The following is a 16,541-nucleotide window of genomic DNA, read 5'->3' as shown; positions in this document are numbered from 1 at the left end:
AATCTATCTACGACAAGAAACCGCAGCGCGGCAGAACGACACAGGGTATACCCGAAACCGTAACCTCCAAACGCCTCTCGCCATGCGCTCAATAATAGCGGCTGCAATGAACGAAGCGAACACCAGTTTCGTTTCGAACAAAGGAGAAAATCGTCCATGTGGACAGCGACACTCTATGGTCATGATTGAAACAATCTTCTGTTTCATGAAAATCAAACCTCAGCCCAACAGTTTTCCAAATTGCCGACTCAAAGGTTGCCATGCTCCTACGACAAGGTCTGCTCTCCTTCCTCAAGTAAATCCGTAATCCTGGCAAGGTTGCCAATTGTTTCTCTTCCTTGGCCCATCAGTAATAGTTTCTCCGCGTTTGCAGGTAGACCTAGATACGCCGGGGGCTCTCGCTCAGGTAACTGCTCCACCCAGCCCATGAAGTCGCGGATAGTCGTCCCAGAAGGAACTTTGAGTGCCTGGCCCTCGTTGGGAGCGGAAACCAGTTCATGGTCACTTTCATATGCTGCAGGGTCGAAAACTTTGCGGACAATCTCACTGAGCAATGAGAAGTCGCCTTCATCATCGATCTTTCCACCGTACATCTCGGTAATCAAGTTTCGAAGTAGATCCCAAGGTAATTTGACAGGTGCGATATTCGATCTTCCTTGAGCGATTGCATCAATCCAGACGTCGATAATAAAAGCGCAGCACTCGTAATCACTATCGTTGAATTCCCAAAGTCCTTTCCAACCGAGCGTTGGGGCATATCTGAGTCGCTCTTGAAGTACGGCATGAAGGAAGCAGAGAAGAAGGTAAAGCCGGCCCTTCTCGACAGGTGTTCGGGTGCCTCGGTCGGATACCACAGTCAGTGTGTCTTTCATATTTGCTCTCATGCCCGCTGGTTGCTCATAGACGAGCGTTCTGGAGGCTTGGAGCAGGTTAACGGGTATTTTGGGGCTTGACTCCATGGAGAGGAACAATCTGAAGTCGTTATGCGGCTTGAGTGCCGAGAGGCGCTTCTCTAGAGTCTGTAGCCATTGAGGCGCGAGATGGACATTCTTGATCAAAACCCATGTACCATTTGCGGCGGCACTGGTGATGGCCTTGTCAGCACTTGCAACGCTTTCATCAGAGCCCATCGCAACATTGGCGCAGTTTGCATTCTGCTTCTCCACAAGGGCATCGACTTTGTAGCTTGCGTCAAACCCGGGGTTGGAGCAGAGTGCAATCGGGATTGAGGAATTGACTTGGTTGACAATCGTTGCTAGGTCATCGGTACCCTGGAAGATTTCGGGTCCAAAAACACCTGCGACTAGTGTTTGAGCTGCGGGCAAAAACCTGTCCGGTCGGACCAGCTTCACAAGGAGCAATTTGTAGAGGTTTTGATCAATCACGCTGTCGGTATCGTTCCAAATGGTGGGAACACAGTGCTCTGCACGCTCCGCCGAGAGAAAATGCAACCAACTCTTGCTTGAGGGGTCGATCATGTCGCTGTTGAAAACGGGAATTCGCTTGACAGCTGCCACCACGTCCTCAGCACGAGTGTCAGTGGGTACAGTGCCCCGGGAGTGCGGTCGGTCTTCTAATATCAATTCCATGGCAGATCGATCAAAGCTGTATGGGGAGGCGCGGACCAACAGCATTGCCAGTGTGATGCGGTCCTTTTGCAACAGAGATAGTGCCGTTCGTCGATAAGTCTCAACAAATATGTCCTTCAGGATGATCTCGCCACGTTCTTCATGATTTGTCTTGTTGGCAAGATGTGGGTTGTTATGGAGGACTGAGTTGAATATGTCGATGAAGTATGGCAGCGAGAACCGATACCCATGATTGAGGTGGTGAAGCTGCTCCAACAAGGCAAAAATGGCACTGCAGGCGTTGGCAATGTGGCTGTAGCCTTGTGTAATACGCTCGAATTCTGCCATGACTCCCTCCGTTTCTGCCACCTTCTTTGTGATGACCGCGGCCTCCTTTTTGAGCGTTTCGAGAGTTTGAATGACATTGTCATCATCAAGAATATTGCCCCGAGATTCGTTGAGAGCTTGCAAAAGTCTCTTTTCCAGTTGCCGCAGGTTTGTGTCAAACTCTCCTTGCATTTTGACCAAGTTGGTTCTTCGCTTGTCGACATCTGGACGCTCGGCTTTGAGAACCTCGTTCAAAGACTGTGTTCGCAAGCTGCTGCGGGTAACGGTGAAGTTGATGAAGGTAGTCCTGCTGCAAACATCAGGGGCGAAGGCTGCTGAAGGGTCCCGAGTGGATAGATATAATTGGAAGTGCTCTGAAAAGTCGATCTCTTGTTTGCCCAGTTGGATAAGCACTCGTCCACCAGTCTTCTGGTATTCCTTGTTCAAGACATGCGTTAATATAGGATCCAGATATTCGGCGTCTTGAATCAGAATCGGATTGCCAAAACGCAAAGCACTTTCAAGTTGCTTGGTGAAGGCGTCATCCAAGAAGCTTGTCACTGTCAGCTTCCGCCCTTGATGCTCTTGTTTCAAGAATTCCGTCACCCTGCCGGGTGGGTCGATGATCAATGGATATCGGTTGAAGCGCTTGAGCATGATGGCATTCTCCATGCACAAGTCATCAGCTGGCAAAGAGTGGCGCTGCCATTGCAGTCGCTCGTCAGCAGACGACAAGTATCCAAGGACTGAGCCATCAGTCTTGCAAGAAATGCCAGACTGCGACATGTGATGCATCCAATCATCGACCATGGTCTTTCTGAACTGTTGGTCATAGAGACCTCCATACGCCAGGAATGCCGATGCAATGACCACGTCTCCAACCAGGGTCTGGATTTGCGTCTCAAAAGACTTACTGGCTGCCTCCCATCTGACACGCTCGGAAGATAGACTGTCGAGCAGACGTAGACTGCGGTCTACCTTCGTCTGGACTCGTGCCATTTCGCTCTTGATTGCTTGGGTTTCACTGATCAGGGCAGCATATTCCGTCTTGTAGGTTGCAATGCTCTCCTCCAGCTTGAGGATCCTGTTCTCAATGGCTTTGGCCTCTGCCTTGGTTTGGAGAGCTTTGTCCTCAAGTTGCTCTACTTCCGCTCGCAAAGGTCCCACGCGGTCAAGAATCTCAGAGTAATTGACCTGGGCTTCCACCCATTGTACCAGAGGTCCACATGCTTTGCTTGCACGGTTAACCTTCTCGAATGTAAAGTCATCGTTGGACAGGAAGTCGTGCCGCATCTTCTGCCGTAAGCTTGGTGTCATATCTTTTTCATTGTCGTAGTTGACGATGTTTGCAATGAAATCGTCTCGTCGAACAACAGTTTGAATGGCCTTCCAATTATCGACTTTGTGACCAAGTAGGGTGCAAACCGATTCCAGAGCAAGCTTGACACCAGATGGAGGATTGGCCATCGATCTCACCTCAGTGAGATGTTGTCTCTTAATGTTGCTGACGCTTCGCTGCGCTTCAATGACCGCGGGTTCCGCCTTGGCTAGGTCTTCTAACACAATCTCCTTCCGGCTCGCGATTTCTTTCTCTTGTTTCTCCAGCTCTGTTTGTATCTCAATGGAGGTGGTTTTCTGAGACTCCGCAGTTCGCTGATCTGCAACCATTCGTTGGAGTTTTTCATTCGCCTCGGCATCCTTTAGCTCCAGCTGACGCTTCTTCTGGTCCAAGCTGGCTCTCAAGTCTCGTACTTTATCGACTGTATCTCGAAGCTTATCGAGACCGACATTGAGATGTCGTTGTTGTTCTTCCAGATCTTCACGCTTTTCCCTGAAGAGTTTGCGAAATTGCGTAACGAAATCCAGATAATGCCGAGGAGTAAGATAAGTAACGATGCCCTGCTGCCGCTCCAACCGTTCGTTGGTCTTCTGTACCGAGTAGTGTATGTGCACCATTGCATTGATAATAGTGTCGCGGTGCGAGGCAGGGAGCGATAGACCACGATATGCGACAGGAATACTGTCAGGGGCGGAGAAACTTGGCTTGTCAAGGTCGATCGAGTGTGTCAGTTCGTAGCCGACTTGGAAGAGCGCTTGATCTGACCAATCGCCCATCCAGTTGAGAACACATCTGTTGAACAAGGCAGGGCTAGTAGCTGCCTTGGAGGAGAGACCATCCTGTGGGGGGTTCATTGTGAACACGACGTGTAGATTGCGCACAATCTGCTGGGTGAACCACTTGTAAAGCTCTTCTTGCGAATCCAGGAGAAGACCTTGTCGTTGAGCGCCTTCCTTGCAGGCTGTCATAAGAGCAGAATACTCATCTCCCTCAAACAGACCAGGTACTTCTCCGTTGGCAAGCAAAGTATTCATTCGCTCTAGGAAACCAGAGTCCAGGACATTTGATTCGTCCATGATGAAGCAAATCTTTTGGCCTCTGCAGCCACACGCGCGGAGAACACCCCTCAAATCGTCATCGAAGTCTTCTGCTGAATATCGCCCATGAACCTTGATCTGGAAGATGGTCAAACCATTCATCCAGGCTACAAACCTGGACAAGGTGGTCTTGCCACTACCGCTGGTGCCTATTAGGATGAGATGGCCCTGCGGTTGTCGGAAGACACGGTCGATGCGCAGAGCATGCTCGAGGACATCATTGAACAGAACTAGAGGGACATCGACCTCTTCCTCGCAAAATGTCTTGAGGCGTGCCTTGACAAACTCACGTAATTGTTCTTGCTCAACAGAGACATAGTTCTTCGAAAGCCAATTAGAGAACAGGATTGGCCCCTGTAGAGCTTGGTCAATGTCGGCAGTTGGAAAGTGTTCTAGGGCGGTCTGTCGTATCATATCAGAAGTCCAGTCCCGCTCCTCTTGTTCAACGAGTCGATCTTGGAACAACCGCAATGCTTCGTGCGCCCAGATTCGAATCAGCCCCTCCAGGGAGAGGTGTTCAAGAGGGGCTATAGCCTCATATATGCCGCGGACCCATCGGGTCAGTTCTCGAGGTGAGTAAACATAGTGAGGCTGGATGTCCGGCGTAAATCTAGCTTGAGACTTCAGGTAGAACTCAACCATGGCGTGTGTTAGCGCCTCCGCAAATCCTCGCAGTGATGGCACCACCTTGAGAACCGCATTGTTGAAGGTGCCATAAATCTGGGCCAAGGAGACCTCGCCGGGATAGTCAACCATGACCACGGGCGCGTGTCTCAGGAATCTGTCACCCATGGGATGACGCCCTACATCTTCTGGTGGGTTGCAGGCGCCGACGAATTGAATACGCTCCAAGGTGACCCAGACTCTGTCAGTAGGGCGCCAAAACCCATTTTGTTCCACGAGCTGTCGCAGGAAACTGATAGCGCGCTGAGTTCCGTATTTATCAGGGGCGGGAAGATTGATCTCGTCGCAGAAAATGACCAACCACCGGCCCAGTTGGGTGGGGGACAGTACCATCCCATTGAGGGTCTTTTTGTACTCGCAGTATTGCTCAAATGTTTTGATGACAAGCTCTGGCTGCGTTGCACTTGAGAAGTTGAGACCAACAACCTCCATATCGGGTAGTTTGCGGAGGGCACTGAAGAGAGTCATTGTTTTACCAGAACCAGGTGGACCACACAGCATCAAAGGTTTGTGTTCCGATAACCACGAATACAGTACGTCCTCATGGCGGACAGTATCGACCGTAGGAATGATAACATCAGTCTGGGTAATTGAATGCGTGTTCAAGTCAACCGTCGGGACTTGAGCCTGCCATGGTACCCATTGGGCATGGGGCAGGGTCACGTCGTAATCGATGAGCGAAGTAGAGCTGTCAAGGGTGGGTAAGTCGACGTTCGTCATCGAGGACAGGAAGTCTCCGAAGTTCTTACGGATGCTGAGAGATGCATCGCCCACGAAACTCCAGACAATTGCCAATAGAAGCTTCTTCGAGATGAAAGCCTCTGTCTGCTCCGAATCCAGGGGAAACTCAGGATGATTCATGTTGTACTCCAGGATGGTGCGGCATCCTTTAGCCAGCAGACTGAACAGACTGCCGAGCGCCCTGGCTGTAGTAAACTCCATGATATGCTTGTGGCCTGCCGCTGATGACAGTGCTTTTAGAAGAAAATCATCGCGCTGCATCAAGCCTTTCAGGGTCTCGACCACGTCCCGCTGTGTCTCTTGAGCTTTCGTACTGAGGCCAGCTGCTTTAATCTCATCATCCAGGTCCTCAAACGTTCGGTCCGCGAGCTTCTGAAGAAAGTGGTCGATCATGAGGGACGGGCTAACTGTGTCGTCGGAGAACCACACCATGCCACAACGGCTGACCGTGGCAAGCGTGGCATATTTGAGACTCTCGACTTCGAACATGATTCGAACATTTGGTGGCAAGTTCAGTCTTTCACCGTTCGGCAGGGTGAGTAATTTGTTGTCGTCAAGAACGCTGTTCAGGTTTTCTACCCATTCGGGATCGACGTCTCCGTCAAAGACGATCCAATGACGCTTGCTGTCCTCACCACGAAGGTTGTCAACGACTTTGCGTAGGATGGCGGTGAACAAGCCGTCGGTCCACTCCCGCGTGGTGCTGTCGAGACTGCCATAGAGTGCTTCCTTTGACATGACCTTCGGATCAATTACATGATACACACCTTCAATGCCCTCCACTTTCTGCAAGGCTTGGAGCAGAACTCTCCAGATGGCAGATTTACCAGAGGCAGATTGTCCAACCATCATCACACCATGGTGGATGTTTTGAATTTGATACAACTGGAGAATCTTTGTCATCCAAGCCTCGCTTTCTGTGAGGTGCTGTTCTTGCATCACTTGCTTGATTGCCTCCATCAGCTTGGTCATGCTTGCAGGGACATATTCCACGCCAGGGAAATCTTCTGCCTGGACTTCAATGAGGGTTTCGACGTCTTGCTTGATCAATTTTGGAGACACTGTTTCTCGAATGCTCTGCACAATGATTTGCGGCTCAATGATACTCTCATCTCCTGGAAGGCCCTCTGGAGTTTGCATACGCACTCTCTTGAGACCGCCAGAGCTAATGAGGACACTTTTCAGTGCTCTCAGACCGAAATCGTAATGTGGTTGCTTCGAAAGTCGCTGTGCACAGTGATCGAAAAAGGGCACGACCTGGTGCGAGATATGTTTAGCTTGCTTGAAGCCCTGCGAGAAAAGCATGACCTCAGCGATTAACTCCTTGTCTGGCTTTGACATTGCGACACTTCTAAAGAGCTTCTTCAGGTTATCCGGCAGGTTAGAACGGCCAGCATAACCAGGATTCATTGTGATAAACAAGCCAGAATTTGGGTTGACTTTGAAGCGACGGCCCACCAGGTCGATTTGTGCCTTCTGCTCGTTGGTGGTGTTTTTGAGACCAATCTGAATATTTTGGATCTGTTGCGACACAGCCGAGAGGATTCTTTCTTCCAGACGGTTGAATTCGTCGAAACATCCCCAAGCCCCTACTTGACAAAGCCCTAGAAATATGCGGCCCATTGCTTGGAAGTCGAAAGTGTCGTCACAGCAGAACACCAAAGTGAAGCGCCCCAGTTGAAGTCCTAGGGCTTTGACTGACTCAGTTTTCCCAGTTCCCGCAGGACCATACGGTGAACCCCCGAGTCGCTGGCAAAGTGCTTGTGTAAGTGTCAAAAAGCATCGATCAGTTAGTGGTGTCCGAACCAGGCGGTCTGGCACTCCAAGGTATTCGTAGCCGTAATCCAAGTCTGCATTCGCCATTTGGATGCGGAGGCGGCTCATTAGATCTGCATTGGGGTCATAAACATACCGCATTTGCAGAAGCCAGAGATAGTGTCCCGGTGTATTTGCTTCCGCTTTCATGAGCTTTGCAATGACATCTCGTTGATGAACAGCCTCGGTAATGAAATGCTCGCATTTCTTGCGAGTCAAGGCCGGGAGGTCTTGCAACACGCTCTCCGCCAGAACGTCGAGCAGACGGACTTCATACTCATGAAGCTTTGGTAATTCTTGGCCACCACCTTCAAGTGCTCCTTGAACAAGTTCGGTCCATACAACTTGGGCGGCGAGGATCATTATCTGGGCCGGGAATCGCGTCATGTACTCTTGGAATTGATTGACATCTAGTTCAGGTGCAGTAAACAACGGCCTGAAGGCAGTGGCGGCTTCGGCGAGTAATTCGGCCAAGGTCTGCTTAACATTGGTGTCGAGAGCTGTAAGCCAATCGTTGATTTTCGGGAGTTTGATGAGAGAAACCTCCTTCTTCAGCCTGACGACTTCGCCTTCCTTTGAAGTAATGGCCGCGATCGTGTTGTCATCGGTGACTTCGGCGCCAGATATCCCAGCAAACATTTTCTTGAAATGCTTCGCGACGCGGCTGCTATCATTGCTGTTGCCAATGATCTCAAGCAGGTCTTCATCACCAACAAAGTAGAATCGAGGGAATGATACTCGCTCCCGTTCGAGGTACTCGCCCAAGGCCTTCTGGATCTTGGTCAGGAGTTCTGCCAGTCGCTCCAAGGATTTCTGTACACCAGGAATGGCAAGCACATCCATGACAAATGGAGACTTATAGACCTTCTTCATGACTGCAGAAAATTCTGTGTTGATGTTGGAGAATCGGCTGGACTCGGTGGGTAGAAGGTGTTTGATATCGTTGTTTCCGGTGAAGACGCCTTCTAAGTAAACCCATTGTCTTTGAACATCGATCCAGATGTCGAACAGAACGTGGACGCGATTTAGCTTGTCCTCCCATGATGAGGCTTCTTCCTCAAACTCTTTGTAGTATGGGGAGTGCCGCATAGCTTGAAGGGAATTCAAATTCTCACTGCATTTGGAGAACAGGTCATCCCAGCCCCGAATGAGCCGGCACTTATTCTGATAATTCACCAGATCAAGCGGGTAGCTTTGCCAAGTCTCTCTTACTTGTCTAACAAACTCTTCGAGGGCGAGCTCTCCTCTTGCCTGGACGATGATGTCCCGGATAGTTGCTTCGCTGGTGATTAACTGAAGATCCCAAACGTCCCCGAGAGTCATCGACACCTCAGAATATCTCTTGTTTGGCTTCAACGCTTTGTAGATCTTTAGCCAATGTCTTTCTCGAATGGCATCCGACTTGAGGTCATTCAGCAGCGGGTTTGCTTTGATCAACTGGCGGAGAACCGTCTGGACATGCTCAAAAGCTGCATATTGCCGCATTCGACTGGGCATCTCTTTCGTCATCTTCACTAATCCGTCCAATGATTGACGAAGCTTTCGTGGTTGTAAGCTAGTCCATAGCATCTCTCGGAGCTCGTTGATGCTTTCCCATATCGTAGACAGGGCGGACCAGACAGACTTGAAATCGTTCACTTCTTCCAAGGCGGCAGTCAAAGAATCATCTCGAGAAGATGGCAGCGCAAGGGCTTCTTTCGCTCTCGAGACAGTTTCAGCTTCCGCTTGCAACTTCTCCATACGAGTTTGGTAGACACGCAAGAGCTCAGCAGCTTCTGCAGGTGGAATTGTTCCGGAAACCGGCTTCTCCTCCGTCCACTGAGCAACCACATCAGCTATGCGGCTGCCGATAACGCGGTCTTCTGCAATGATGTTGGCCCGCAGCGCATCCGTCTGATCTTCAACAATCTTGCTTTTGCGATTCAATATCTCTTCGAAAGCATCCCATTCGTCGCTCACTTGGTTTGCAGAAAGCCAGTCACTGGCAAAATTGTACCGCTGTCTTGAAAGGGTTGTCTGGCCTTGTCTGAAGATGTCGACTTCAGGGCCCCATATTATAGCATTTCGTCTGCACTGTTGGACAATGGTGATGAATGCAACAGCTTGTGCAGTGGATGACGCCTCTAAGGAATGATTTTCGAGCTCGAGGCGTGATCGTTTCATATCAGTGTACACTTCGGCCATACGATTGCCGAGAATGCCGCCAAATTTGCTGGTTATCTCATATTGCCATTGATCATATTTCTGTGTAATCTTCGATTGGACCTGCTCATAATCAAACACCACACTGCCGAAGCTCTTGCGTCCCTCGGAGGTGTCAAATGTTGAACGTGCATGTCGAACTTCTTGTAGTAGCTGGTGCCATTGAGCGAGATCATCACCCAGGGTTTCATGTAACTGATCGCTCCGGAGATCCCACAGATTCTGGTAGGTGTACCACTCCTCGAGGTAAACCGCCATATTTTCGATCCTGGTGTCGATGGCGTTGTAGGCGGCCTGCAGAACCTCAACATTCTGCAGCGGTAGATCTGTGAATGAAGGCGATGCTTGCGGTGAACCGATATCTGCAGTCACCGAGTATCGAGAAGCTCTGACCTGAGGCAAGTGACACAAGACTTCCAACCAGTCTTCTAGCTGGAGCACCCATGAAGCCTTGACAAAGTTGAGAGGAGGATCGACGAAAACTGTCTGATTATTCATCATGATCTCAATTTGTGTAAGGGGAAACTGAACATGATGGATTGACTCCTCTGAGACTGGGTATTGTTCGTCTGTGGAGGTGAAAGAAGTAATCCAGTACCTGAGAGCAGCTCGTAGTCGTTCCTCGAAGATGTGGCGCAACTGCGAGTTCAGCTGCGAGACCCAATTAGAGAGATTTGAATAGTTCTCGAGATTCATCTTGTCCACAGCATTCTGGATGATGTCCATTTGGGCCTGGAAATTCTTGGCTGTATAGGGGCAGCTCTTCATCTCAGAAAGAGCAACCTGGATGCTTTGGTCGAGGCTTCGCACAGTCGCAGTCTTGCTTTGCAGAGTTGTGACCGCTGTAGCCAAATCACGGACGTACTGCACATGAGCCGAGTCATTTGTAGTCGCTTTCCCTTTGATGTGGAGTTCATAAGAGTGAATGAAAGAGTCCCAGCGGAGTTTGATGCCGGTGGCAAAGAGGCTCTGCACTTCCTTCTCATACCCGGCCATCAGAGGTGCAATGTTGGGCATTTCTTGAATGGCTCGGACTGCGGAAAAGTACCCTGCAACGCTCTCCATAAGGCTCAAAGCGTATGGATATACACGCTGAGCTTGCTTGGCGGTTGTTGCTATCCGATGTGGAATTTGGTAGTTCAGCCAACTCAGATTTCTGACCTCCTTGAACAGGGAAATGGCATGATTGTCAAAGTTCACAATGAGCTCCATGGCACCATTAGCTGTACGACTCCGAGAAATAGAGAATAGTCTGCCGGTGACAGAGATGTCCCTCGCCTGGACATCCCTAAGCCATGCCTCATAGATATCCCTGGTTGTAAGCTTCTTGCGAAACAGATTGCTCTCCGCTTCCAGCTTCTCCCCGTCGGTATGTAGCATCCAGTCTTCTCCTAGTACCGCTTGAACCTTGGACATATAGTTGTTCAACTGTGCTTCGATTTGACGGACCCACAGGATTGCCCCTGCTACAGGAGGGATGTCGCGAAGTTGAGCCATCATCTGTGCTTCGGAGCCACCGTACTGCTGTTTGAATCGTTCGTGGAGGGAAGCAATAGCGTTCTTGACATTGTCCAGAAGCTGGGTCTGATATGCGGCGATAGCGCCCCGAACCTTGGGGCGGACCAATAGAGCGTTGAATTTCTCAAACACTCGAAACATCTCGTTTGCCGTCTTCGCTTTGCCTAACCGATCTCTGAGCCTAGTGATGATTGAATCCTCCACCCGAGATGTGCGCTCAGTATACTGCATTTCAGCCTGCACCCAAATCTCTGTCCCCTTCGGAGACACATCTAACACATCCACATGGCGGACAATGTCATAGGCTCCGGCAACTTCCTCAACGGCATCCACATCTCCTAGTTCCTCGATGATAGCAGCTCCACCATCATCGGCTGGTCGAGTCGAGTCCGTTGTGTGGGTTTTGGTTCCAAGAACGTTGATTATCGTCCGACGCAGCTGTTCGTGGTCGTTCCGAAAGCGGTAGACGTACCGCAGTCGTTCTTGAGTTTGAGCGTGTCGAGGAACTATCTTCACGGGCACAAAGTCGGTGTTTTTGCGCCTTGTAATCTCCCGGGCAACAGCTGTGAAACTTTTCATCTGATCATCCCAAGTCTCCCAGACCAGGTTGACTGAGTTCATTAGGTCGGTAAACTCGTCCCAGCTGAGTGACATGATCGAGCGGCCTTGAAGCAGACGAAGAATCTGAGCGTTCATATCTTCCGAGATACCCTCCACTAGCCTGAGTGCTCGGCGGATGGGGTAGTTGCACACCCTCCATTTCTTGTTCAGATGATTGAAGATTAGGACAAGAGCTTCTGCCAGTTTCTGGAATGACGTTGCAGAAGACAATTCATCCAGGGGAAAGTCCCTCATGAGCGTGTTGTAGTTCCGCACGACTTCGAGGGCGTCTCTCCAGCCGGTGTCGGTTTCAAAACTGACAACCGCCTGTTGCCGCTTGGCTTTCTTGAGAATCTCCAACGTCAAACGGACATGGTCGAGACTTATTTCTTCCACTAATTTATTCAAAGAAGCCTCCAATGATAACCAGAAATTGATTTCCTGCGCGGCAGAGGTCTGTGCGGGTGTCGCATCCTTGACATCTTTGGTCAGTTTGGTGACATTCTGTATTGACTTGATCCACCCAATCACATGGTTTTGGATGCTGTTCAGAACGGTGGTATTCTCAAGGACGTGAGCCGGAATCAATTGCACAGAAGGGGACAATCCTTGTGCTTCGGCATTTTGTACGGCTCCCATCACCACTTCATGCATGGGCAAGTGTATCATTGGGATATCGGTGTTTTGCTGCAGGTGCAGGAGACTCATTTCCAATTCCGCAATCCTTCTCTTCGCACCAGGAATACCCCCTTTCGCCTGGGGGTCATACCAGTTTCGGTTGATGGAGCCATGCTGCCGGGTGTACGCCTCAAAGTATGGGCTGAGAACGTTGTGTAGGAGCGAGTAGACCACTTCATAGGGTGAGATAACGTCTCCGCCAGTGTTTGCTTCACCACCAATGTTGTAGGAGCCCGGGAGATTGAAGACTTGAATCTGACTGGCTATCGATTTCCGTGCATCGAGAGGGCCGGAGAGTTTCAAAAAGGCGATCGTGGCAACAGTCGTTTGTGCAGGGGACAACTCGGATGAAAGGGTATATCGATGCTCGATTTCTGCTAATGGATTAGCAGTGTTTACCTTTAGGCTCCGATTCATTACTGACTTGGGGTGTCATCGTGACCATTAACCAGTTCTTCCTGAACATCCTTTTGCGCATAGAGAGTAATCTGAGGATCTGTGGCAAATCGAGCACACTTATTGAGGGATTCGGGACGGCTGGCTTTGGACAAAAGGCTGCCAACTGCTTCGAGCTCTCTCCTGGCAGCACCCAGTGTAGTCTCAATCAGATTCGCAATATGTTCGAGGACGTCGAGGGGATCCACGGGCTCTAATATCGCTGTAGGTCCGGGATCCCCGTTGGGAGTGCTAGTCGAGAGGACATCCATAGGGGATGGATTTATCGATCTGACAGAAGAAGAGATTCGACGACTGAGACATTTGCCGGCATATCAGAAGTCCTCCAGCGCCGGCGCAATGCTGACAAGAACAGACTTCCGTGGCAAGGGAGAAAGTTGGGGGTTGTTTGAAGAATTAGAGAAAGTACTGAATTGTACAAAGTATCAACTGGGGAATCGCGCAGGGCCTGGAGACGCGTTTGTTCTGCTGCGTTGGAGGGTGGCTCGGGAGGGTCCTTGTGCCAAGAAAACGGCCGGGGCTTCATTGGGTGCCCGCGAACCAGTCAAATTGCGACACCCTGCATACGGGGCCAGGGGTACCGCTCGAACACCTGCTCGAGCTACTCGTGCACGAGCTTCTGTAAACATACATGTACACATAACCATAAAGACACGGACACAGAACCGAATGCTTATTATTTGTGTACAAGCAACACACGTAAACGCTACAAGAAACAGTCCAAGCATATAAATCCAATGCAATTCCCTTCTTTCCAGTCCAGGCCAGTTCGCTATGTTTGAACGTGACGGCAATATCACGGGGTATCCTTGCGATAAAATTTTGGAAAATGTATCCCAGATCCATTCCTTCGTTCCTCATTCTTAGAGTCCGCTTTGGGTGCTCCATGCTCATTCAGAGCTCCAAAGCCAGTCCATTAAGTCCATGCCTCTGCCTTCTGTCAGGCATCTGGTTGCCGGGTCTGGTGCGTACCGCTCTTTGCTCGGCATTGTCCGTTGCCTGAACATTGTCTCTTGCCGTCGTGACGGCAGAGCCGGGCGGGCGGTGAAGGCAGCATGGCCTTCTACAAAGTCTAGCCACAGCTGTGCTGGGGTGGCGGACTTTGACAGGTTCGCCCTTTGCATGGACAATTTCGTGGCCAATACAGATTGTCACGACCCTGTGATGCGCTCAGCGCTGTGTGACAACTGTTGGAGAATCATGGTCAAGTGGTGCCCTTCCGGGGGCAGACCTCTGAAGCTCACTTGGCAATACCTATTGATTTGCTTCGATTGCGTTGTTGTTCCATGGAATCATTGGTCATCGACCGGACCGCCATGGCATATTCTATATCGGCGTCAGAGGTTTCTTCAGAGGACCGCCGTTGCAGCCAACTGGAATTCGCCTTGAGCATTTGAGTGTCACTGGACTCTCGTTGAGGATCGGCATAGTCTATCGCGTCAAAGGGATTCTCCTCTGGGTCGCGATCTCTCGAGCCGTTTCGAGCAATCTCTGTCGAGTCTCGGTTTTCCAAATGGGCAGAGCGCCCATGTTTCAGCTCCTCCCAGCGAGGCTTGATATAGTCGCTATCAGGGCTAGGTAATATTGGTAGAGGGGCGATCGGTTGGGCTTTATCCCCGGTTGGTGGAGGAGGCGGAGTGCTCCAATTGTTGGCGGTATTCACGTCCTCCGTGTGCTTTTTGTTACGATAGTCTGCCGCATCCATAGCGAAGCTGCCAAGCCGGCTCATTTTGAATGCCCTCAATCGATCTAGAGCTGTTTTGAAATCGTCCAAGACAACCGAGTCGGTCAAGCACTTGAAGACAAAGGACAGCTTCCAGAATGGGTTGATGCCCACCGGTAACACAGACTTGAGGGCCGAGGTAACCGACAGGACGTCCAGGATAATAAAGCATATACTGAGCACCATGGCACCAAGCATGACGGCAAAACGAGGAGAGATGCGAACAATTTGCGTCAGTGTCAAGTCGTACTTGGTCTTGATGTTGTATATCAGGAGGCAGGCTGCCAATATCCACCAAGGATCTCGGCACAGCGCTTCCCATGGTCGTGTCTTCAAGAAGACCTTGTTGACGTTGTGAAAGTAGGTGAAGTTGGCATATATCTCGACGATCCAATACGGTATCACCAAGATTACGGTTCCGATAAAAAGCCGACTGACTGTCTTGTTGAGGAAAGGCTTTAACTTCATCCAGGCGATGACATTATGCAACCACCAGGAGATATTGAGCGGAATGGCGGCTACAGAGAGCCACCAGGCGTACACAGGTGGGTTGAACAGGATAAAGAAGCCTTGCCAATACCCGAGGACGAGCTGTTAACCCACGTCACTGGTCAGTCGCTGTCCCAAGAACATAAAGCGCCCGAGGGGTTCAATCCGTCCAGCTTACCTCGAGCAAAATCAATTTGTGCAGCAAAACACCTTTCCGCATATTTGCCAATGTGATGCAGGACATGATGATGAGTGACCCGACCATGTACCCCTGCGCTGTTGTCTCCGAAAAGTTTTGTCAGCCACTGCTTCTTCTGCCAGGATTGTACGACGACTGGTAGACAAGGCACTACCCACCCCAAGCTTCAAGGACGAGTCCATTCGGGTCACTCGGCCTCTGTTCTGGATTATCTGGTTCATCGCGCCTAACCCAGACATGAATGACATCTGCTATTGTTGGGATTGGGCTCATGTTTCTTCTCTGGCTTTACAAGTAAAGCAACCCGTGCGCAGCGAGCAAGAGGGCGAAAGTCCGACTGCGCCCATTAAGACTGGATACTCTGCGACACTCTGCGCATAGCAGAGCAGAAGACAAGGTACGCCTCTCGCAATTGACGGGGGAAGCAGACAGGTCAGGTTCTCAGGCGCCGGAGAAGGTTGAAGCAAGTCGATGGGCGACACCGAGTAAAGTGGTAGAGACAGAGACTTTCGAGGGACGACCGGAAATGGTTTTGCTGGAGGAGCAACGAGCGACGTCAACGAGTTCGAATTTGACCGAGCCGATGTCGAGAAGAGTGTCGTATACAAGTAAGTGGTTTGGACAAGAAAGAGGGATCGATGTAATGATCATGCAGCCAAAGCAAAAAATGCGGGTGAGTGGGAAAAGGTGGAGGGCCCGTTAGCTGCTCAGTGCACATCACTCAGTTCTTGGTCGAGGTGTAAACGTGAAAAAGATGACCCTTCTCCACACCGACATGCGCACCAGACCCAGCCAAAACGCCATCGGCACCTGAGACCCAGACCTGGTCCTGGACTCCTGGAGGGAATTTGGGGGCAAAGGAATTCCGCAACCAAAAATGCGTCGACCGGGGGAAGGTGGTCGGGGCGGGTTGCCAGTGGTGCCCGCTGCCCAGAGGGTGGATGGGCTGATCTCCTTACGCCATTTTTCGGTCAATCAGCCCCTTCTTGGGTTAAAGCGAGAGCTGACGGGGCAAAAGCTAAGAGCCCATGTATCCAGCACGGAGCCTACTGAGCACATTCGCTCGGTGCCGAGGGTGCCTAGGGAAGATCAAGCCTACCAACAG

At 50.6% G+C, this 16,541-nt stretch overlaps 2 protein-coding genes across 2 annotated transcripts; both read right to left on the bottom strand.

The window, feature by feature from the left end:
- Positions 1–266: 266 nt before the first annotated feature.
- On the bottom strand, positions 267–13,276 carry AYO20_00149 (hypothetical protein; the record flags this gene model as incomplete). Its single annotated transcript, XM_022638460.1, has 3 exons — positions 267–8,735; positions 8,784–12,943; positions 12,994–13,276. The coding sequence occupies 3 exons, from the start codon at positions 13,274–13,276 to the stop codon at positions 267–269; spliced, it is 12,912 nt and encodes a 4,303-aa protein (XP_022505425.1).
- Positions 13,277–14,265: 989 nt separating this feature from the next.
- AYO20_00148 (hypothetical protein) lies at positions 14,266–15,481 on the bottom strand (the record flags this gene model as incomplete). The annotated part of the gene is made up of 2 exons (XM_022638459.1): positions 14,266–15,339; positions 15,416–15,481. The coding sequence occupies 2 exons, from the start codon at positions 15,479–15,481 to the stop codon at positions 14,266–14,268; spliced, it is 1,140 nt and encodes a 379-aa protein (XP_022505424.1).
- Positions 15,482–16,541: the final 1,060 nt, after the last annotated feature.

Source organism: Fonsecaea nubica, assembly GCF_001646965.1.
Source record: "Fonsecaea nubica strain CBS 269.64 chromosome Unknown Scaff1, whole genome shotgun sequence".
Taxonomy (NCBI): Eukaryota; Fungi; Ascomycota; class Eurotiomycetes; order Chaetothyriales; family Herpotrichiellaceae; genus Fonsecaea; species Fonsecaea nubica.
This window is presented reverse-complemented; position numbering and strand designations above follow the sequence as displayed.